General features: G+C 48.8%; 1 protein-coding gene across 4 annotated transcripts in view; it reads left to right on the forward strand.

Annotated features, from left to right (window-relative positions):
• The window catches only part of ATL1 (atlastin GTPase 1), a 52,868-nt gene extending 30,758 nt beyond the window's left edge, over positions 1-22,110 (forward strand). For 2 of the 4 annotated variants that reach the window (XM_053387503.1, XM_053387673.1), the window contains 9 exons: positions 427-477; positions 2,629-2,685; positions 4,746-4,838; positions 6,859-6,997; positions 8,631-8,758; positions 9,998-10,054; positions 12,653-12,724; positions 15,272-15,745; positions 21,253-22,110. In XM_053387503.1, the coding sequence (XP_053243478.1) occupies positions 427-477; positions 2,629-2,685; positions 4,746-4,838; positions 6,859-6,997; positions 8,631-8,758; positions 9,998-10,054; positions 12,653-12,724; positions 15,272-15,745; positions 21,253-21,366 (1,185 nt within the window). In that variant the 3' untranslated portion in view covers positions 21,367-22,110. The remainder of the gene's footprint in view (positions 1-426; positions 478-2,628; positions 2,686-4,745; positions 4,839-6,858; positions 6,998-8,630; positions 8,759-9,997; positions 10,055-12,652; positions 12,725-15,271; positions 15,746-21,252) is intronic. The other 2 variants (XM_053387586.1, XM_053387756.1) reach the window with 1 other exon arrangement.
• Positions 22,111-22,366: the final 256 nt, after the last annotated feature.

Raw genomic sequence — 22,366 nt, forward strand, 5'->3', positions numbered from 1 at the left:
CTCTTTACGTAATGTTTGCGGAATTAAACAATGCTGGCGAGTACCGCTCATATTTCCCTTCCTGATTTCCCTTCCTGACCTTTGCTGAATTTGTGAATTGTGACAGTTTCCGCTCTTCTTCCCGTTTCCAGCAGAGTTCTTCGACGTCACTAAACCTGGCTGGTTAGCATGATTAATGGCACACTTGATTGTCTAGTAAACTGATTTCTAGGGGAAGGTTTATAGTTCAGTGGATAGAGCTGAGTTGGGGTGCCTCTCCTCACCCCTTCTGAAAAATCGCTGACTCTGGCGAAATAGGCACAAGATGACATGCAGGGGGGAGACACCCACCCACTCGCCATAGTGGGGTGGAATTCTGGCAACGAAAGAGAAGCCAGGGTTGCTTTCAGTCATTCTTACATGCTTGTGGGGTTGTTTTGCATCCAGGTGTACAATTTGTCCCAGAATGTTCAAGAAGACGACCTCCAGCACTTGCAGGTAATATCACTCTCTTCTCTCTCTCTCTCTCTCTCTCTCTCTCTCTCTCTCTCTCTCTCTCTCTCTCTCTCCTTCTCTCCCTCCCTCTCTCTTTTTCTCTCTCCTCCCCCATTTATGGGGTTTGGGTTTGGGCAGAAGTAGCACAGAATGGGCACTGAATGACCCTCACTGGGAATCTCTCTCATTTGTCTGTAGGAAAAGAGGTTTCTGGTCCTTGACTTGTTTCCAGGCTCCTTTAAAATAACACTCAAATTGGTTTTATTCTGCTACTGCTTTGTTTTATTGGTTCTGCTCTTTTAAATGTGTTTTATACATTGTTTTGATGTGCTTCTTATAGGGACGCGGGTGGCGCTGTGGGTAAAACCTCAGCGCCTAGGACTTGCCGATCGCATGGTCGGCGGTTCGAATCCCCGCGGCGGGGTGCGCTCCCATCGTTCGGTCCCAGCGCCTGCCAACCTAGCAGTTCAAAAGCACCCCCGGGTGCAGGTAGATAAATAGGGTCCGCTTACCAGCGGGAAGGTAAATGGCGTTCCGTGTGCTGCGCTGGCTCGCCAGATGCAGCTTGTCACGCTGGCCACGTGACCCGGAAGTGTCTGCGGACAGCGCTGGCTCCCGGCCTCTAGAGTGAGATGAGCACACAACCCTAGAGTCTGGCAAGACTGGCCCGAACGGGCAGGGGTACCTTTACCTTTACCTTATATATTGTTTTGATGTGCTTCTTCTATTGTTTTTAGCAGTTCATTCCATCCATAATGCTGTATTATGTTTTTAATATTCGGCTGGGAGCCGCCCAGAGTGGCTGGGGAAACCCAGCCAGATATGTGGGGTATATAAAAATTATTATTATTACTATTACTATTATTATTATTACCACTTTCTTCATGTCATGTATGATTTCAGAAACTTCTATAATAAGATGTCACAAGACTCCTTGTTTTTACAGATTAAAAAGGTAAAGGTAAAGTAAACGGTATTTCCATGCGCTCTGGTTTCCGCCACGGTGTCTCATTGCGCCAGAAGCAGTTTAGTCCTGCTGGCCACATGACCTGGAAAGCTGTTTATGGGCAAACGCTGGCTCCCTTGGCCTGAAAGTGGAGATGAGTGCCGCAACCCCAGAGTCGATTTCAACTGGACTTAACTGTCCAGGGGTCCTTTACCTTTACCTTTACCTTTACAGATTAAAATATATTGTTCAAAGGAGGGTGGGTGCTCTTCCAATGACACAACTACTTATCCAGTGTTGGTCATACTTGGAGTAGATAGACCTTCTGAAATAAATGGGCATTTGATTGCTGCGGGTCTGCTCTTGAGTATGACTTACTTGGATATCACCTGCTGAACTTGCAATGATGAGAAGAATGTTTGACTCCGTCCGACCTTGGAAACAAATGTTCCAGTGCAAAGGGCAGGATAAAATGAAGTTGCGTGTGTGTAGAACAAGGTCTGGTGGTGCAACTGGACTTCCCTTCTGTGTGCCTCCTGCACACCTCTTAAATCTGCTGTGGGGCAAGACGCATGGCATGAACAGACCTCATCCCCCCCCCCCCACTTTCCCAGCTTTGGTCTATGTCGAATTCTACCCCCTTTCAACACAGCCCCTTCTCTGACACATTCATCTCACTCGAATTTTTTATATACATATACTGTTCAAATTTATACATTTCATTGGTTTTACAGTCCATTTAACATTTCAAAATTTGAGTTGCTTCCCCCTCTTTCAGTGGTTCCTTAAATATCTTTTAATACCTTCTGCATATCCAAGTTCATTTACTTGCTCATTTAATTATCTATTGTAAATATATGCGCTTATAAAACTGCAGGTTATTACAATAATCCTGCTAATGTTTTATCTGTTTGCAATTTATCTGTAAATAATCAAAAGACCATTTCTGTTCTTTTATATAAAAAAAAGTTTGTTATCTTGATTTCTTATTCTTCCGGTAAGTGTCGCCATTTCTGCATATTCCATAAGTTTATGTATCCGTTCTTCCTTTACTGGGACTTTTGCTTCTTTCCACTTTGGGGCGAGTAGCATTCTTGCTGCTGTAGTAGCATACATGAATACATTTCTACACAATTTAGGTAGTTCTGTCTCTATAATTCCCAAAAGAAAAGCTCATCTTTTCTGTCCCTGTCTGCTTCTTTTTTCAGCTCTTCACAGAATATGGCAGGCTGGCCATGGAGGAGACGTTCCTGAAGCCCTTTCAGGTAAGGGGGGATGCAGGGAGCACCCCAGTTCATCTGTGTTGCTGGGTGGCAAATGATCCAAAAGCCAGGCTCCAGCTCCCAGCAGCCCCAGTTTGTGTGGCCGATTGCCAGGGAATATGGGAGCCATAACCCAAAACCTCTGGAGGGCCACAGGTTTGAGGAGACCTTGATGGTGCAGAGGGCAGTATCTGTGGGAATGTTCAGGGAGGCAGGGAGGGGATATATTTGTTTATTAATATCCTTTCTAACTTGCACTAGCAAGTTCCTTTACTTACATTATATGTATTTTTATTAAAGATTTTCTTAGTTTACGAAAGTGTCGTATTTTTCACTCTATAAGACGCACCAGACCACAAGACGCACCTAGTTTTTGGAGGAGGAAAACAAGAAAAAAAATATTCTGAATCTCAGAAGCCAGAACAATAAGAGGGATCGCTGCGCAGTGAAAGCAGCAATCCCTCTTGCTGTTCTGGCTTCTGGGATAGCTGCGCAGCCTGCATTCGCTCCATAAGACGCACACACATTTCCCCTTACTTTTTAGGAGGGAAAAAGTGAGTCTTATAGAGCAAAAAATATGGTATGTGCAATCTCTCTCTCTCTCTCTTTTCTCCAAGTAACGTTTTTTACAGATCGGTTTCATTTATTGAGACATTAGGAAGAAAAAGGGGAAGGGTATGTGGAAGATGGGTGGGAGTGGCGTCGGGTGGCAATGTTTTTATTTTACTTAATATATGTGGGGTTTGGTGTCAGCGTCGCTTGTGCAGGTTCTCTGCTGTTCACTTGTGTTCCTTTGGTGGTGAGAGAGGTTGGGGTTGGCCTAGGGTGTGGTTGTTCATTTGTGGTTGGCTGTGGTGGTCTTTGTTTTCATGGGTGAGTGGGGTGGGTGGGTGTTTTGGATCAGGTTAGCCATATTGATTTGTATGCTGTTGGTGGATTTTTGTCATTGTCTTGTTGGGCTGTGTACGTGATAAAGGGGAGCAAGTTCCTTTACTTAGCAGAGTTTACATTCCCCTTTTCAACGCATAGCAAATAGCTGGTTGCAGGCTTGTTTAAGCCTCTCACTATTAGATTCCTGGTAAGTTCCCTTTTATCCCTCTTAAAAGAATAAAGGCCCCACAATCTTATTCATAAGTAACAAGAAGAAAGTTTACTCACAAATCATCAGTTCACAGTTGGATCCCCGAAGGCAGACTTAGTTACAAAGTATACACATGTGCACCTATCCATTATGGGAATAATCCCAGCTAAAATCTAGCTAAAAAGCTGCTCCAACGACGGAGGAAGTCAAAGAGAGAGAGATGGTAGCATGCCTTGTTCCTTTTGTTACCTGGTCACGCCTACCTCTAGTCACATGCAAAAGGAAGTATGTCCCAGTCAGGAGGAGACAGGAAGTATTTGACTGGCTGGACCAAATGTGCTGGGGTGTTGATGCCGCAAGCCCCTCCGTCTTATGCTCAGGGTGGTGCTGTGGTCTAAACCACTGAGCCTCTTGGGCTTGCTGATCGGAAGGTCGGCGGCTCAAATCCTTGCAACACAGTGAGCTCCCGTTCCTCTTTCCCAGCTCCTGCCAACCTGGCAGTTCGAAAGCACACCAGTGCAAGTAGATAAATAGGTACTGCTCCGGCGGGAAGGTAAACGGCATTTCCATGTGCTCTGGTTTCCATCACAGTGTTCTGTTGCGCCAGAAGTGGTTTAGTTCTGCTAGCCACATGACCCGGAACGCTGTCTGTGGACAAATGCCGGCTCCCTCGGCCTGAAAGCAAGATGAGCGCTGCAACCCCATAGTTGCTTTTGACTGGACTTAACCATCCAGGGGTGCTTTACCTTTACCTTTACATGTGTGTAAATAAAGCCATATATCCAAAAGACAGTGCAGTCTCCACTGACCCTCATTCCAAGGAAACCAAGCCTGGAGAAGCAGATGGAACCCCCCAGAGTCCTTCAGCGTTCAGAGACTGGGGTGGCGTATTCAGTGTTTTGTTGGGGACAGAGCTTGGCTGTGTAGTTGGGGCAACTTATTTCACTTTGCACATGAGTAATTCTCTTTGTCCCTTTTGCAGTCTCTCATTTTCCTTGTTCGTGACTGGAGCTTTCCCTACGAGTTTTCCTACGGGGCAGATGGTGGAGCCAGGTTTTTGGAAAAGCGCCTCAAGGTTGGTCTTAATTCAACGCTTTTGTTTTCTCCTGCTTAAAAAAAAAATGCTCAAAACTCCCAACAATTTAAATCCCATCAAGTAGTAAAAAATAATAATGAGCAAATTCAAGTGGGATGTGGAACAAACGACACTTGCAACTAACTGTTGCTAAAAGGCAGCACCTGGTTAATTGCAGGTGTGTCATGTGACTCAGCTGGGCAGTCAGGTGACGATGAATGGAGCATCCTTGTGTGGGAACCTTTAGATGTGGGTGGGGCGGGGCCTGGATAAGAGATACAAAAAGGGGACCTCCCCCTTTTGAAAGCTGCATTCTCAGCCAGTTTGGAGAAGGATGTGGTAGCATTTCCTTCTGCCTTTAGGCAGGGCCATCTTAAGCATAACCAGCGCCGTAGTGCAAATATCTCTCCGGCACCCACCCACCCCCCGTTTCCCAGAGTTGTCAACCTTTTTTTAAGGGGGTGGGTGACACTTCGGTGCGGCTCATTTACATCGCGTGGTCTGACTCACGCACTCGGCGCTGCACGTAAGTAAGAGGCACCCGGATCGCAGCCCATATGGCCTCCCGCGAAGCCTCCCTCTAAATGCCCGGTGCCCCTTACCTGTCCCCGTCTAGGGAAGTCTGTGCCACAGTGTTAGCGGAGAAATCCGAGGGCTCCCTTGGACAAAAAACAAGGACACCAGCCAGGAGGACCAGAGCAAAACAGCAGCCAGTAGGCTTGGTCTTGATTGAAGACTGTCGCGACAGGACTCCCACCTGCCACAAGGTGGAACAAAATGGAAGCCCTGAACAAAAGAGCACCCAAACTTTTATTAGCTGCTAATCCCCATGGTACACCCCCCCAAACTACATCATGGTTACATCATGGTTACATCATGAAAGGGGAGGTCTGGTGGCAGTAATCTGAGCATCCTGGACCCTGCCCCATGGTTCTCCTTGCCCTCCACCAAACACCCATCAAGTGTAACAAAAAATATATTTACATTTCCCTGTTTCCCAGCCAAGTTCATCACACCCTTTTGTCTTCATCTGGGTTTGTTATTTCTGGAATGGCTACCTGTCTGGCCCTCAGGTATCAGGAGGCCAGGAATTATCACTCAGGCAGAGGGGCTGCTGAGTAGCTGAGCTCACATGTCTAGATGAATTTCTGAAGTTTTCCCAGTGAGCCATTACAGAGATACACGTATCAGTGAATTCTTACATTTGGTATTGTGCAGCAAAGGCACTTTGAATAGATAGGAAGAAACTGTGATGAAGTGGTTTGTGGGGACAAATCACAAAAGTGATTGTGCTGATTTTGGTAGTGGGCTGCATGTGCATGATATCTGCTGGAGGGGCAACCCACCCCCCAACCTATACATAAATTCTCGCTGGGCGCTGGGATTGCACAGGGCGCTTCCCTGCTCCGCTTGCAGACTCCGCAGGGAGGCACGCAGGCAGCGACGTGGCCAGAGAGGGGTGCCCCGTCCCTGCCCCTGATTGCGTCCATCAGGCACCCAGGCAACCCTGGTGGGAGGGGACGCGAAGGGGCTTCCCTGAGCCGGACGCAGCGTTCTCTGATGGGTGGCTGAGAGGAGGGGAGGGGGCTGCCCCAGAGCGGGGAAGGGAGCACGCCCTGACTCTCCTTCCCAGACACTCAGCCTGTGGTGCCCTCCAAAATTTGGCACCCTGGCACCCCGCGCCACTTAGGTCTATGCGTAAGATGGCCCTGCCTTTAGGCCAGGGGTGGGGAACCTTTCTATCTGGCCTGAGGCCGTTTTGGCAGCGCCCCCCCCCCACTCCAAAGGAGCAAGGCTGTCGACTGGGGAACGGACTCCCTCTGGAGGTGGTGGGCTTTCCTGCACTGGAGGTTTTTCCCAGAGGCTGGATGGCCACCGGCCAGGACTTCTTTAGCTGTGATTCCTGCTTGCAGATGGCCCTTGTGGGTCCTTTTCCAGCTCTACGAGTCTATGACTTCCCAAGCCATTGGTCCCCCTCAAAAGAGCGGCCTTGCTAATCCGCCCGCCCACTTGCTCTCAGGTCTCGGGGAACCAGCACGAAGAGCTGCAGAACGTCCGGAAACACATCCATTCTTGCTTCACCAACATCTCCTGCTTCCTCTTACCTCACCCGGGCTTGAAAGTGGCCACCAACCCAAACTTTGACGGGAAACTCAAAGGTGGGTTCGTTTGCAAGTTTCATTTCTACGATTGCCTCCTGTGTGCCAGGTCTCTCTCTCTCTCTCTCTCTCTCTCTCTCTCTCTCTCTCTCTCTCTCTCTCACACACACACACACACCCACCCACACACACACACACACCCACAGCCACAGCCACACACACACACACACACACCAGATATGGGTCCCTTGCATTTAGACTCCCTGTAGCTCTTGCAAACTCCTCTCTTCCTGTCAGGGCACCTGCAAGCTTATGCTCTAAGCTGGCCTTTCCCAACCCTACGACTCCAGTTTTGGACTACAAGGCCATGAGGCTCCGACCTGCTGGCCTGATCCGTTTCGTCATCCGTGATTTATTTTATTGAAATGTATTTGTATCCCTCCCTTCACTGTAAGATCCCAAGCTGCATCTCAAACACAATCGAAGCAACAGTTCCAGAACCGACGAGAAAAGTTAAAACATAATCAAATCAAATCCTACAATTTTTAGCAGCAACCAACCTCTCCTCTGCAAGGGACGCGGATGGTGCTGTGGGTTAAACCACAGAGCCTAGGACTTGCTAATCCGAAGGTCAGCGGTTCAAATCCCCGCAACGGGGTGAGCTCCTGTTGCTCGGTCCCTGCTCCTGCCAACCTAGCAGTTCGAAAGCACGTCAAAGCGCAAGTAGATAAATAGCCACCACTCCGGCGGGAAGGTAAATGGCGTTTCCATGCGCTGCTCTGGTTCGCTAGAAGCGGCTTAGTAATGCTGGCCACATGACCTGGAAGCTGTACGCCGGCTCCCTCGGCCAGTAAACAGAGAGGAGCGCTGCAACCCCAGAGTCGTCTGCGACTGGACTTAACAGTCAGGGGTCCCTTTACCTTTACCTTTAACCTCTCATCTATGGTAGTTCTCTGCCTGGTGCTGAAATGACAAAAGCATCAAAGCCAGACATGCACCTGCCACTTATTATTATTATTATAATTATTATTATTTTATCACAAACAGATGGAAAAACTAATGCATAATCTTAGAAACAATAAGAGAACCATAAATGGCACATATTCCGTGTAAAAAAGCAAATCACAGAGATGCACTTACATAGAGCCAAGTTTTTAAGATGAGTCCATATAGCACAACCACAATGAGGCGTGCATCATCATTGTATATTAAAAATAGTCATTAAACTTGTATACCACCCTTCATCCGAAGATCTCAGGGCAGTTCACAACATAAAAATACAGAATAAAACACAACATGGGAGGAGTACTTGCATGGCTCCCCTAGCGGCTGGGGCAACCCAGTCAGATGGGTGTGGTGCAAATAATAAAATTGTTGTCGTTAAAATAAAAAATGGAGACTAGTCTGTTTCTGGCTCCATCAAAACTGCCTGATTTGGCTTTGCCCCAGACTACATTTCTAACTAGACAATCCGATAAATAAATCAATGTTTCCTACATTAGCGAACCATGTCTTCCACATAGGAACTTTTGACGAATTCCAGGACCAGGCTATTACCCACCGGGCTGCTGATGGTAACATAAGCACTAGATTCTTTATAAGCAGTGGGATTGACGTCATTCTCCAAAGCGTTTGACATCATCCGCTTGCTTGCGAGGACTGCTTTTTCCACTGACTCGCCTTCCCCCCACAGAAATAGACGAGGACTTCATCAAGAACCTGAAGGTGCTGATCCCTTGGCTGCTCAGCCCCAAGAGCCTGGACGTCAAGGAGATCAACGGCAACCAGATCACCTGCCGAGGCCTGGTGGAATATTTCAAGGTGAGCCTCAAGGTGTCAGGAGGCAGACTCAGGAACCCCATTCTTGCTGGGCTGTCTTGGGCAGGACACCTCCTTCCTCTTTGGCCTCAGGAAGAGGGCGTCCTTTGTAAAAAGCTTGAGGGCAGGGCCTTTTTCTTCGTAGCCCCTGTGTTGGGAGGTCATACAGCAGTGGGTGGGGAACCTTCTGCCCTCCGATGGGAGTTGGACTCCAACTCCCATCAGCCCCTGCCAGCACGGCCAGTTGTCAGGGATGATGGGAGTTGTAGTCTAGCACCCCTGGACCTTGGTGGCTTAAAAGAGCTAAAATGTCAAAGCTAGCACCTGAAGGTGAACATAGAATAATAATGATATTAATTTATTATTTATACCCCAACCATCTGGCTGGGTTTCCCCAGACACTCTGGGCGGCTTCCAACAGAATATTAAAATACAATAGTCTATTAAACATTAAAAGCTTCCCTAAACAGGGCTGCCTTCAGATGTCTTCTAAATGTCAGGTAGTTGTTCTTCTCTTTGACACCTGGTGGGAGGGCATTCCACAGGACAGGTGCCACTACCGAGAAGGCCCTCTGCCTGGTTCCCTGTAACTTTGCTTCTTGCAGAGAGGGAACCACCAGAAGGCCCTCGGCACTGGACTTCAGTGCCCAGGCAGAATGATGGGGGTGGAGACGCTCCTTCAGGTATACTGGGCCGAGGCCGTTTAGGGCTTTAAAGGTCAACACCAGCACTTTGAAATGTGCTCAGAAACATACTGGGAGCCAGTATAGGTCTTTCAAGACCGGTGTTATATGGTCTCGGCGGCCGCCCCCAGTCACCAGTCTAGCTGCCGTATTCTGGATTAATTGCAGTTTCCGAGTCACCTTCAAAGGTAGCCCCACGTAGAGCGCATTGCAGTAGTCCAAGCGGGAGATAACTAAAGCATGCACCACTCTGGCAAGACAGTCTGCGGGCAGGGAGGGTCTTAGCCTGCGTACCAGGTGGAGCTGGTAAACAGCTGCCCTGGACACAGAACTGACCTGCGCCTCCATGGACAGCTGTGAGTCCAGAAGCATACAGGAAGGCACTGCAGCCAACAAGCCAGGACTTCGGTCATGTGAGCTTCTTGGTCCTCACAAGCTGGTAGCCTTGCAGGTCAACCAGTTGGAGCTTCCTCTTTTCCTGAGTTTTTACAGACCTTTGTGGACTTTTCTGTGCATGCATAAACTCAGCCTGTCCTGTCTTGTCTTGTTTTCTACCCAGGCCTATATAAAGATCTACCAAGGAGAGGAGTTGCCTCACCCCAAATCGATGCTGCAGGTAAATCGCATGGCACTGATTACAGTTATTAAACAAACTGAGGTGTATTTATTTTTACTCACATTGCACGACTTGGATTGTTCCCTCCACGGTGGGTTAGGGCTCTCCCGAGTGGTGGGGTTTGTTGGTTTTTTTTTACAGGTGCCACCTGCAACATACAACTGATGCAATAGCTGTGCACTAGAGATGCATTTCCTTGCCAACAAAGGTCCATATAGTCAAAGCTATGGTTTTCCCAGTTGTGATGTATGGAAGTGAGAGCTGGACCATAAAGAAGGCTGATCGCCGAAGAATGGATGCTTTTGAATTATGGTGCTGGAGGAGACTCTTGAGAGTCCCATGGACTGCAAGAAGATCCAACCGATCCATTCTGAAGGAAATCAGCCCTGAGTGCTCACTGGAAGGACAGATCCTGAAGCTGAGGCTCCAAGACTTTGGCCACCTCATGAGAAGAGAAGACTCCCTGGAAAAGACCCTGATGTTGGGAAAGATGGAGGGCACAAGGAGAAGGGGACGACAGAGGACGAGATGGTGGGACAGTGTTCTCGAAGCCAGCAGCATGAGTTTGACCAAACTGCGTGAGGCAGTGGAAGACAGATGTGCCTGGCGTGCTCTGGTCCAGGGGGTCACGAAGAGTCAGACACGACTAAATGACTAAACAACAACAAAGAGATGCATTTGTGCTGGATGGTCCACATGTCATCCTGTTGTAAGCCGAAAATGGCTTATCTTCTGAGTTACGCCAATAAAACTCAGAGACAAGAGGAGTTAGGAGTCCATTGTTGTTTATTGCAAAGCAATAGGTTACAGTCGAATCTTTTCGCAAAACTGCAACCCCGCCCAAGGGTCCGGGCAGGGGTATTTATAAGTTTCAAACAAAACATTTCAATTTCCACCAATCATACACATCATTACCTCATTTCATGTTTAATACACATGCACAATAAGCATTGTTGACTAAGCTTTGATATTCACTGTGATCAGTTACATTGTGTTAGTATGCATGTTGGAAACCTGTGTTGTTGTTGTTGTTTAGTCGTTTAGTTGTGTCCGACTCTTTGTGACCCCCTGGACCAGAGCACGCCAGGCACTCCTGTCTCCCACTGCCTCCCGCAGTTTGGTCAAACTCATGCTGGTAGCTTCGAGAACACTGTCCCACCATCTCCTCCTCTGTCGTCCCCTTCTCCTTGTGCCCTCCATCTTCCCCATCATCAGGGTCTTCTCCAGGGAGTCTTCTCTTCTCATGAGGTGGCCAAAGTACTGGAGCCTCAGCTTCAGGATCTGTCCTTCCAGTGAGCACTCGGGGCTGATTTCCTTCAGAATGGAGAGGTTGGATCTTCTTGCAGTCCATGGGACTCTCCAGAGTCTCCTCCAGCACCAGAATTCAAAAGCATCAATTCTTCGGCGATCAGCCTTCTTGATGGTCCAGCTCTCACTTCCATACATCACTACTGGAAAAACCATAGCTTTAACTATACGGACCTTTGTTGGCAAGGTGATGTCTCTGCTTTTTAAGATGCTGTCTAGGTTTGTCATTGCTTTTCTGCCAAGGAGCAGGCGTCTTTTAATTTCGTGGCTGCTGTCACCATCTGCAGTGATCATGGAGCCCAAGAAAGTAAAATCTCTCACTGCCTCCATTTCTTCCCCTTCTATTTGCCAGGAGGTGATGGGCCCAGTGGTCATGATCTTCGTTTTTTTGATGTTGAGGAAACCTGTGTTACGTGTAGCCATTTGCACCAGGTTTATGAACTGTACTTTCGTGATTTACGTATTAACTGTCCTTCTGTCCCAGTGGGGGACAGCGACTTGCAAAATCAACAGTTTCTTTAAGCAACAGGTTACCATAACTTCTGTATTAGAAACATATTCAAGGATTTATAGGGGTTCACACCATCACATTCATTGTGGCCCTTTGGGCCACTACCACAACCCCACTTTCTTCATTGTTTTGCAATGCTTCCCCAAGCTTCATTGCTCCAGGGTGTGTGTGCGCGCGTGTGTGCTAGAGTGCTGCAGCAGTGCAACAAAAACCAAAACAGAAGTGGGGCAAGAAATAAACTGGGACATTTGAAGTATACCAAGTTACAGGGTTTCAGCAGGAAGCTACAGGATGTGCACGGATTGGAACCATAGCGGAATGTCTTCCAGGCAGAGTGTTGTCACTGCCCTGATGCCATCGTGAGCGCAAATGACTGTGGATGTGCAATGGAAAAGGTGTTTGGAGGAGCCCTTAAAGATGCTCCTCCCCGCTCCCTCTCCTTGGTGCGTTTTTTTCCTTGGGCCCAGTGACCCTTTCCCCTCCTCCTGGTGGTGTCAGTGTGATGTAGTGGTTAAGAGCGGTGGACTCGTAATCTGGGGCACCGGGTTCGCGTCTCCGCTCCTCCACATGCAGCTGCTGGGTGACCTTGGGCTAGTCACGCTTCTCTGAAGTCTCTCAGCCCCACTCACCTCACAGAGTGTTTGTTGTGGGGGAGGAAGGGAAAGGAGAATGCGAGCCGCTTTGAGACTCCTTCGGGTGATAAAGCGGGATATCAAGTCCAAACTCTTCTCTTATTCTTCTGGTTCCCTCTTCTGACCTTTCCTCCTGATCCCTTGCAGGCCACGGCGGAAGCAAACAACCTTGCAGCTGTTGCCACGGCTAAAGACACTTACAACAAAAGAATGGAAGAGGTAAGCCTGATGCTGCGTCCTCCACCAAGGAGCGTGGCCCCTCCATGATTCCACTAGGCCCCCTTTGGGCTGCAGTGGATGCCTTCTAAGGGGCCGCGGGAAAGCCCTCTGTGTGCAAGAACTGGGCGAGATTCAGCGGGCAGAGAGTCCAAATTGCGCAACAGGATGGCCCAACCCCATTCTGGGTGGGGTTTCACTCCATGGAAGGAGCAGGCCGTAAGAGTCACAAAATCACAGAGCTGGAAGGGGTTCCGGGGGGTCATTTAGTCCAGCCCTGCAATGCAGGAATCACAGGTCGAAGAATCCCTGACAGGTGGCCATCCAGCCTCTGCTTAAAAGCCTCCAAGGACGAAGAGTCCACCACCTTCTGAAGGAGTCCGGTCCACTGTCCAGCAGCTCTTACCCCAGCTTTTAAGGTCCTCAACTGGAGAGCACTCCTTGTTCCTTTCTTTTCACTACGATATGATAATCTTTATTGTCATTGTCCCATACACAACAACGAAATTGAAAAAATCTACATCAGACATTCAAAAACCAACAAGCCTGCTATCCCAGTTTGGTTAACCCCCTAAAAACTCTGATACCCCATAATTAAATACAATATACTCCCGAAGAGACTACCTTACGCTGCGTTTAAAACCAAAATCGCATTTGGATAGAAACTGTTTCTCAGGCGGCTAGTCCTAGTCTTTATAACCCCGTTCCTTTTTCCAGAAGGCAGAAGCTGAAAGAGATCATTTCCGGGGTGCGCACTATCCTGCGCTATCTCTGCAGCTTTCTTATGGCACCTGGAAGCATAGATTTGATCCCAGGTGGGAAGAGTGCACCCAATTACTCTTTCTGCAGTCTTTACAACCCTGGACAGCATTGTTTTTTCCCTGACCATGCAGCTCCCAAACCACACACACAGACCAGACGTTATACACTCTCCACAGTACAATGGTAAAATGCCACCAACAGGTCCTTTGAGAGATTATTTTTCCGGAGGATTCTCAGAGACCCAAGTGAGATTTCTTAGGAGTGCTGCAGCCATTTCTAGACAGGGGCAGCCTGACCACAGAGATCCATGCATGGGTAACCCTGAGCCTCGATTACTGCAATGCCCCTTATGTGGGGATGCCCTCTTTTCATAGCCCGGATGCTGCAACGACTGCAGAATGCCTGCTATGCTGCAAGCTGGGTCTCTGATGAAGGCCAACTGAACCTCAAGGCACAGGTGAACTTGGGTCTTTCAAATTTCAGCAGCGCCCCATGTGAGGCCAAAGTTCAGTGCGTTCCCCTGCCTCTCGCCTTCTGTTCTGCTCAATTCACTACATCAATGGGTCCTAACTGGTGGTCCCAAGCGTTTGTGTCACCATATCAGAATTTTCAAATATAGGGGTGTATGGCTTGGCTTTTCAAGAATAGGGGGCCTGCAGAACTTAACTAATTGGGGTCCATTACACTAGGCCCTGGGGCACCCCTAGGCTGAGTGCCCAGCGTGGCAGAACTGATTGCACTGCCCTAAATCTGCCTCTGCTCAGGGGCAGGTGGGGGAGGCTCCAGAAGCGCCCCATGAGAAGATCCTGAATGGGGTCACTGTGCCCCTGAAGGACCAGGTGCACAGCCTGGGAGTCTTTTTAGACTCACAGCTGTCCATGGAGGTGCAGGTCAGTTCTGTGTCCAGGGCAGCTGTTTATCAGCTCCATCTGGTACACAGGCTGAGACCCTATCTGCCCCCGGACTACTTCACTAGAGTGGTGCATGCTCTGGTTATCTCCTGCTTGGACTACTGCAATGCACTCTACGTGGAGCTACCTTTGAAGGTGACCCGGGAACTACAACTAATCCATAATGTGGCAGCTGGATTCATGACTGGGAGTGGCCACCAAGACCATATAACACCTACATTGGCTCCCAGTACGTTTCTAAGCACAATTCAAAGTGTTGGTGTTGACCTTTAAAGCCCTAAACGGCCTCAGCCCAGTATACCTGAAGGAGTGTCTCCACCCCCATTGTTCACCCTGGAAACTGAGGTCCAGCTCCAAGGGCCTTCTGGTGGTTCCCTACCTGCGAGAAGTGAGGTTGCAGGGAACCAGACAGAGGGCCTTCTCAGTAGTGGCGCCCTCCCTGTGGAACGCCCTCCCGTCAGATGTCAAGGAAATAAACAACTATCTGACTTTTAGAAGACATCTGAAGGACGCCCTGTTTAGGGAAGTTTTTAATGTTTGATGTTTGATCGTGTTTTTTAATATTCTGTTGGGAGCCGCCCAGAGTGGCTGGGGAAACCCAGCTAGATGGGCAGGGTATGTTATATTATTATTATTGAGGTGCAGCTTAAGGAATTGGGCGATCCTTTAGATCAGCGGTTCTCAACCTGTGGGTCCCCAGATGTTATTGGACTACAACTCTCATCACCCCCGAGCTCTGGCCTTGCTAGCTAAGGGTGATGGGAATTGTAGTTCAACAACATCAGGGGACTCGCAGGTTGAGAAAGGCTACTTTAGATATTTGGGACCCATGTAGTTCAGGGCCTTGTGAATTAATGCAGAAACCGTGAACCTGCAGGTGTGTGGAGGCGACAAGCCCTTCCTGGCGCCCAGCGACCTCCAGAGCAAACACCTGGAGCTGAAGGAGGAGGCGGTGCGGCAGTTCCGGTCCGTGAAGAAGATGGGGGGCGAGGAGTTCAGCCGCCGCTACCTCCAGCAGCTGGAAGCCGAGATCGACGAGCTCTACGTCCAGTACATCAAGCACAACGACAGCAAGAACATCTTCCACGCCGCCCGCACGCCCGCCACGCTCTTTGTGGTCATCTTCATCACCTACGTCATTGCCGGGGTGACCGGCTTCATCGGCTTGGACATCATAGCCAGCCTGTGCAATATGATCATGGGCCTGACCCTGATCACCCTCTGCACCTGGGCCTACATTAGGTACTCAGGGGAGTACAGGGAGCTGGGCGCCGTCATAGACCAAGTGGCCGCAGCGCTCTGGGACCAGGTGAGCAGATGTCAGGCGTCAGAGTATCCAACCCCCCCCACGGTAGGTTGCCAGGAGTGGACAAGGCAGGAGAGGTCTTACCAGTTGCTTTTTATTCAATAGTCACAGAGAGAGGCTTAGCAATGCAGCCTCCGAGTGAAGCCCCACTCCCTGCGTCCCTCCCGCTTCTCATGAGTCATCGCTACGGTGCTGAAAAGCACCTTTTGCCTCTGAGCCCTCCGCTCTCCTACTTTCAAGGCACGCCGTGTTCTGGGAGAGCAAGGGGTCTGGAATGCTTTCTGAAGACACTGAGTCCGTCAGCTGTCTCTCCCCTGGTCGTCTTCTTCTTCCTCCTCTCCCGTTATTTCCCAGCTTTTCTCCCTCATCTGCCTCTGAACTGTAACCTCCCTCAAACCCCCGTTGTAATTCTGAACTGTCTCCTTCTTCTCTGGAAGGTTCAGGCTGGGGAGGCCATCTCCACCATTCCTCCTTGCCCAGTGCCTGACAGCAAAACAGGCTGCCCCTGGCCAGCAACTGGCAGCTTTGGCCACTTCCAGGCTGCATCTGTTTCCAGGGGGGATTCAGTCACACACCAACAAATTCAGCTTCCACATTTATAGCTGGCTAGAGAGAAGTAAGGGATGCGGGTGGCGCTGTGGGTTAAACCACTGAGCCTAGGACTTGCCGATCAGAAGGTCGGCGGTTTGAATCCCCGCGATGGGGTGAGCTCCCGTTGCTCGGTCCCTGCTCCTGCCAACCTAGCAGTTTGAAAGCACGTCAAAGTGCAAGTAGATAAATACGTACCGCTCTGGCGGGAAGGTAAACGGCGTTTCTGTGCGCTGCTCTGGTTTGCCAGAAGCGGCTTAGTCATGCTGGCCACATGACCCGTAAGCTGTACGCCGGCTCCCTTGGCCAGTAAAGCGAGATGAGCGCCGCAACCCCAGAGTCAGTCACGACTGGACCTAACGGTCAGGGGTACCTTTACCTTTAGAGGGAAGTGCCCAGCATTGCATGGGAAGTCTAAGAAACCAAAATAAGTCGGTGCATTTTTAAAATCAGTGCAGTTTTACATGGTTCCGTCTGCCATCTTTATTCCAAATGGTACCTGACAATATCCAAATATAGGCCGAGACCCGCTCCCTTCATCTTGGCGACTGTCCCCCCAAATGGGGCGACGGTATCTTCAGAGGTTTAGTCTTCCATCTACCTTCAGAATGGCATCTTAAGGGCATTCAAACGTAGACGAAAGCCTCCTGCTCCATCTTGGGCGCTGCCATGCCACGTTGGGCAATGGCGTCCCAAGAGGTGCGCGAATGCATAGAGGACAGCGGTACAGGCAGGCAATAATATAAATAGTAGATTGGGGGGAGTCTTGTGTAACAAACCCGCTTCCCCCAAAAGATTGGAATTTTTTTGCAGGAAGGAAGGTGATGGGAAGTACTCTGGAATGCGCTGGGGCAATACTTGCTTTGATGAAACGCTGTCTAACCTCCCTGCAAACAGATCAGAATAATTGCTCGTTGAATAGCCAACATTGTCTAATCTCCCTGCTCAATAAATGGTTCATCTGGAAGCTCCCCAAGGGATTAGGAGGAGGAGGAAGAAGAAGAAGGGAGGGAGATAGGTTTAAGTACAAGGGGAAAACTCAGCTTTGACGGGTGAGGGCGGAGGCCGACAAAAGTATGAATGGTGAGGAGTGAGAGGACAGAGAAATTTTAGAGCGTCGGAGTCATCCAGCGAACCTTATTTACTAGGATGTCCACAAGGAGGCTGCACTTCTAGAATGGGGAATCAGTTTATCTGCATGGGAGGCTGGGATGGTTGCCAGCAGCATGGCTTAAAAAAAGGGACCAGGCAAATCCATGGAGGAGAAGCTGCCTGCCAGTGGCTGGTGGTAGTCAATACTCCTTGCCAACAGAAGGACCGTAGCTCAGCGCTGGGCACCTGCTTTGAATGCAGAAGGCCCTGGTTGGGTCCCTGGCATCTCCAGGGGGCGCTGGGTGAAACTCCAGTCTGAAAGGTTGGAGCTGCTATGGGTCAGGGGCACATCCTTTGCATGCAGAAGGTCTCATGTTTATTAAATGCTTCTAAAACGCTTTTCAGTTCAGACACCAAGAGCGGCTCAGTTGCTCATGTGCTTTTGGTCATGGCTCCTGAAAAGGTGGGTTATAAATTAGAACTGGAATAAATGCCTCCCCACCATTCTGCTCCCGTGGAAGTTGGTGGGGAGATATTTTGAAAAGAGGGTGGGGAGAAAATTTCTAAGCATTTTCATCTTAGGCTTAAGTCAGAGGTGGCCAAGAGATTCTTTGCCCCCTTTTAAAAGCTGCACCAACTCTGTCTGTGTTCCTGGAAAAAATGTTTTGCAATGGTAGAACACAATCTCCGGGGTTATTGTTGATATTGTGTGTGGGAGGGTTATCCCTCTCCTCATTAAAAAGAAGAAGTTCTCAACCACATTGTATTTATGCCTAAGATAAAATGAACTTTTAAAAAGAAGCCTGCCCACCAACGCCTGCTGCAAAATTAATGACAAGAAAACTTTGCCCAGAACTAATATAAGTATTTATAAAATCTGTGTATATTTGAAAAATTGTTGTCTCCCGACTTTCCTGACAATTGAAGCATCAGATGTCCGAAAGTGGAATCACCATGACAGTCTATAGCGACCACAAAAAAATATCCAAAACAAGACTGAATAAAAGTAAACCTCCAGTGAAAACGGTGGCAGAATTTGTGCCAGGAGGCTTGTTTTCAGCACAGTCAGCCATTCCCTCAACCCTGGTGCCATTCTGCATGGTTTGGACTACAACTCCCATCATCCCCAGGCAGCACAGCTGTGCTTCCAGCAGCTACAGCATCATATGGCTGTGCTGGCTGTGACTGATGGGAGTTGTAGTCCGAACCCTGTCCGGAAGGCACAGGGCTGGATGAAGGCTGTGCAACCTGGTCTGATGGCAGGACTCTTTACAAGGGTTCAGGTAGCAGGGAGGGGATGGAGGAAGGAGTGTCAAAATTGTCTGCCAGGATGCCCTTAAGCAGAAAGAGGTCTAGAGGAGACTGCACATGTCTTCTTTCTCTCACCTTATGTTTTTTCCCCCTTCAACTGCCTTACCTGCAGGGAAATACAAATGAGGTAAGCCCATTTCTCTTTATGTAGCAGCAGCTGCCCTTCTGCCAGTGTCCGTCTGTGTGTGCAAACTGTGCTCTATTTGGGGTGCTTAAATGCTTCAACTTCCTGCCTCCTTTGTCCAAGTGGGGAAGGGGAGGCAGGTAGGCTTGCTTTGCTTCGGGACTTCCTGGCTTGCAAGACGTGCCTCCTGCACAATTTTTGGCCCAGGGCGTTGATTGCATGTCCCCATCGTGCATCTTCTGCAACCTGTCCAGGGCTTGAGAGCCTCGCTTATTGCTTCCTGCAACTCTAGGCAGGAGGCCTTGGGTAAGGGCCATAACTTGGTGGTAGAGGCTCTGCTTGCATGCAAAAGGCCCCAGGTTCCCAGTTCCCAGGTAAAGCTGGGGTTTGTCTCCTGTCTGAAGGCCTGGAGAGCCACTTTGACAGTGCTCTGACTCTGTATATAAGAAAGCATCCTATGATCCTTCAGCAGCATTGAACAAGCTTCTGGCTGGCCTGATCCTGGAGGGCTCAAGTTCTCTGGTGGGCTCAATGTTGAATGGGAACTGATGTTCCCAGGTAGTGTAGCTGAAACCAAGCTGAAATTGTGTATTGGAGGCAGCAATGCTTATAAATGTTGGAAGCCACAGGAGGGGAGAACTGTTTGCCGGAAGAGGCGTTTGATTGGCCACTGTGAGTACAAGATGCTGGACTAGGTGGGCCATTGGCCTGACCCAGCAGGCCCTTCCCATGTTAACCATAAATGTGCATGGTGCCTTCTAGTAATAGCAGCTGAAACTGCTGGGACTGATGGGAGATGTAGTCTAAATTATTAAGGCGGCACCAGGTTGCGGAAGGCTAATCTAGTACTCCCGGTAGTTAGCTTGGCAAGTGCCAGGGTAAGTTTCTAGCAATCATTTAGACGCTGTTGCAGAAAACCCCAGAAAAATGTGACAACCAGGGACATTGCAGGAGGACAGAGGAACAACTTTTAAGAATACAAGTTCAGATTAAGGACACTCGAGCTCTTTTTTCTGCCTTTGGGATTCGCTGATAGATGCTTATGCACCACAGTTAAGAGGTTGCTTGTTTGCTAACCCTGACGGCAGTGGGCCATGTCGCTTCAGGCAGGCTGAAAGCATTCCTTTCTTAGCCTAGGCTCAGCCACGAGCACAACCAGGTTCGCACTGCTGATTTCAGGGCTGTCGCACTCAAGTTGAAATCCAAAAACTCACGGTTGCTGAGTGTGCTGCTTTGTGTGAGATCGTGGCTTTTTGCGGTACTGAACCCTGGGTGCATCTGGGGAAGCTTGCTGTGCAAAAACAGCATTTCTGTTTTCACAGAAATGAGAATCGTGGCGCAGAGTATCAGATGTCTGATCCATAGACTTGGCCTCGATCCTAAAATATGGCAGGTTCTCTCTCCCTCCTACCACACCTGTGGTGTTAGGCTGGCATGTTCTGTGCCTACCTTTAGCTGAAGGGAAACCACTGTCTTCCTTGGCGTATTCTACCCAAGCTGTTGAGAAGGGAAGCCCACCTAGAATTACAGTGACAGCTGGGAGACCATGTAGAGGCAGGAATAAACTCTAGCAGCTTAGACCTAGCCCGATGTGATAGTCCGCCTCATGCAAATAGACAGCGGGATGCTGGAGCTCCAAGCTAACAGGTTCCATGCCGTAGCTGAAAATATTAAGTGAGTTATAACCCAAACTCAAACAAGGACAGAATTCTGCAGCTACCAGAAGTTACGCAGATTATATAATTGATTGGCTCGCTTTGCCCTATTTATGTTGCACTTTTTCATGTTTTTATAGGGACGCGGGTGGCGTTGTGGTCTAAACCACAGAGCCTAGGGCTTGCTGATCAGAAGGTCGGCGGTTTGAATCCCCGCGACGGGGTGAGCTCCCGTTGCTCGGTCCCTGCTCCTGCCAACCTAGCAGTCTGAAAGCACGTCAAAGTGCAAGTAGATAAATAGGCACCGCTCCGGCGGGAAGGTAAACGCAGTTTCCATGCACTGCTCTGGTTTGCCAGAAGCGGCTTAGTCATGATGGCCACATGACTCGGAAGCTGTATGCCGGCTCCCTCGGCCAATAAAGCGAGATGAGCGCCGCAACCCCAGAATCGTCCGCGACTGGACCTAACGGTCAGGGGTCCCTTTACCTTTTCATGTTTTGCATTAATTATTTTGCAATAGGAAGAGCAAGGTTGCAGGGACGAAGCAAACCGGAATCCCTGGCCATTGGCAATATTATCTGGCCACACACAAACACTAAAGCATATATATGCAGACTTGAAACTATATTTTTTTTAAAAAGGAGAGCTGAATTCTGCCACCAGTGCCGAGAGTGTAGGACTTTTTGGCACTTTTGCAGAATCGAGGTGCACCTCCAGAGCCCTGAATCTTTTAAGACATACTCCCCTCCTTTCCACTAACCTTTCTGTGCTTTTGTGTGCAGGCTTTGTACAAACTTTACAGTGCAGCTGCCACACACAGACATTTGTATCACCACGCTTTCCCCACGGCGCAGAAGGCTGAGCCCACCGAAGGCACGGAAAAGAAGACAATGTAAACCCGGCTGTTTTCCACAGAGGTGCATGAAAACACATCGTTGAAACATGTTAATCATTTTGCATCCATGTCTGAGACTCTGCCACTCTTTGAAACGAAGACAGAGGAAAACAGATAACCCATTCACTTGTACCAATGGCTTAAGTGTGGCTGCTTTAATTTGGACAATGCCCTGCTTGAAGGGGGAATGAGTCAGCATGACTTTCATTTTCTTAAAACTTAATTTTGCTGCAGATACAGAATTACTGGTTCGGTTCCCCAGAACACTTGGCCCTGGCCCAGGACTTTTCAAGACTGAGGTTTGGAGCCAGAGAAGGCAGTGGTTGCTACCTTCCTTTTGCAGTGGTGGCATCCTGCAATCCCCCAGTACGCATTCATAGCCTCCTCTGGATCCAAGCTCCCATGCCATTAACCCAACGGCCAGTATTCTGAAAAGGAATGTGGCTCTTATTCAGGAGGCACCATGTCACATTCACATATTTAAATTTGTACTCAAGAGGTTTTTATTTAACACCATTCCCTTCATGCAGCTGTGAATGATAATTTATTCACTTTAAGACTGCCTTCTCAGAAGCTACAAAGAATATTTCTTTTGCTATGGTATGTTAAAAGAGATGGGAAGTATTTTTTTTTTTGTACATGTATTTGAGAGTTTCACTGTATATATTTTTGTTTAGTGCATAAAGAGTGTATCAAGTTTTTATTATTTAATTGTCAATTAAAAGTTTGGTTCCTAAGACAATTACCTCATTTGTCCCTAATTCATTATCACCTACTCCCAACTGAACCCAGTCTCCTTCCCATTACATGCTAAGCACCAGATGGACATGATCTTGTCACCTTTTGCATCTTTCAGAACTTCCTTCAGCATCAGGAGAAAGCACCTGTATGTATATGCAATAGACCCTTCAACCGGAGCAAAAAGTATTTTGAACCACCTGTACTAAAACAAACAGGTTCTAGCTTTGAATAGCTATTACATATTACAAGTTGCTTTTTAA

This window comes from Podarcis raffonei, chromosome 1, assembly GCF_027172205.1.
Source record: "Podarcis raffonei isolate rPodRaf1 chromosome 1, rPodRaf1.pri, whole genome shotgun sequence".
Lineage (NCBI taxonomy): Eukaryota > Metazoa > Chordata > Lepidosauria > Squamata > Lacertidae > Podarcis > Podarcis raffonei.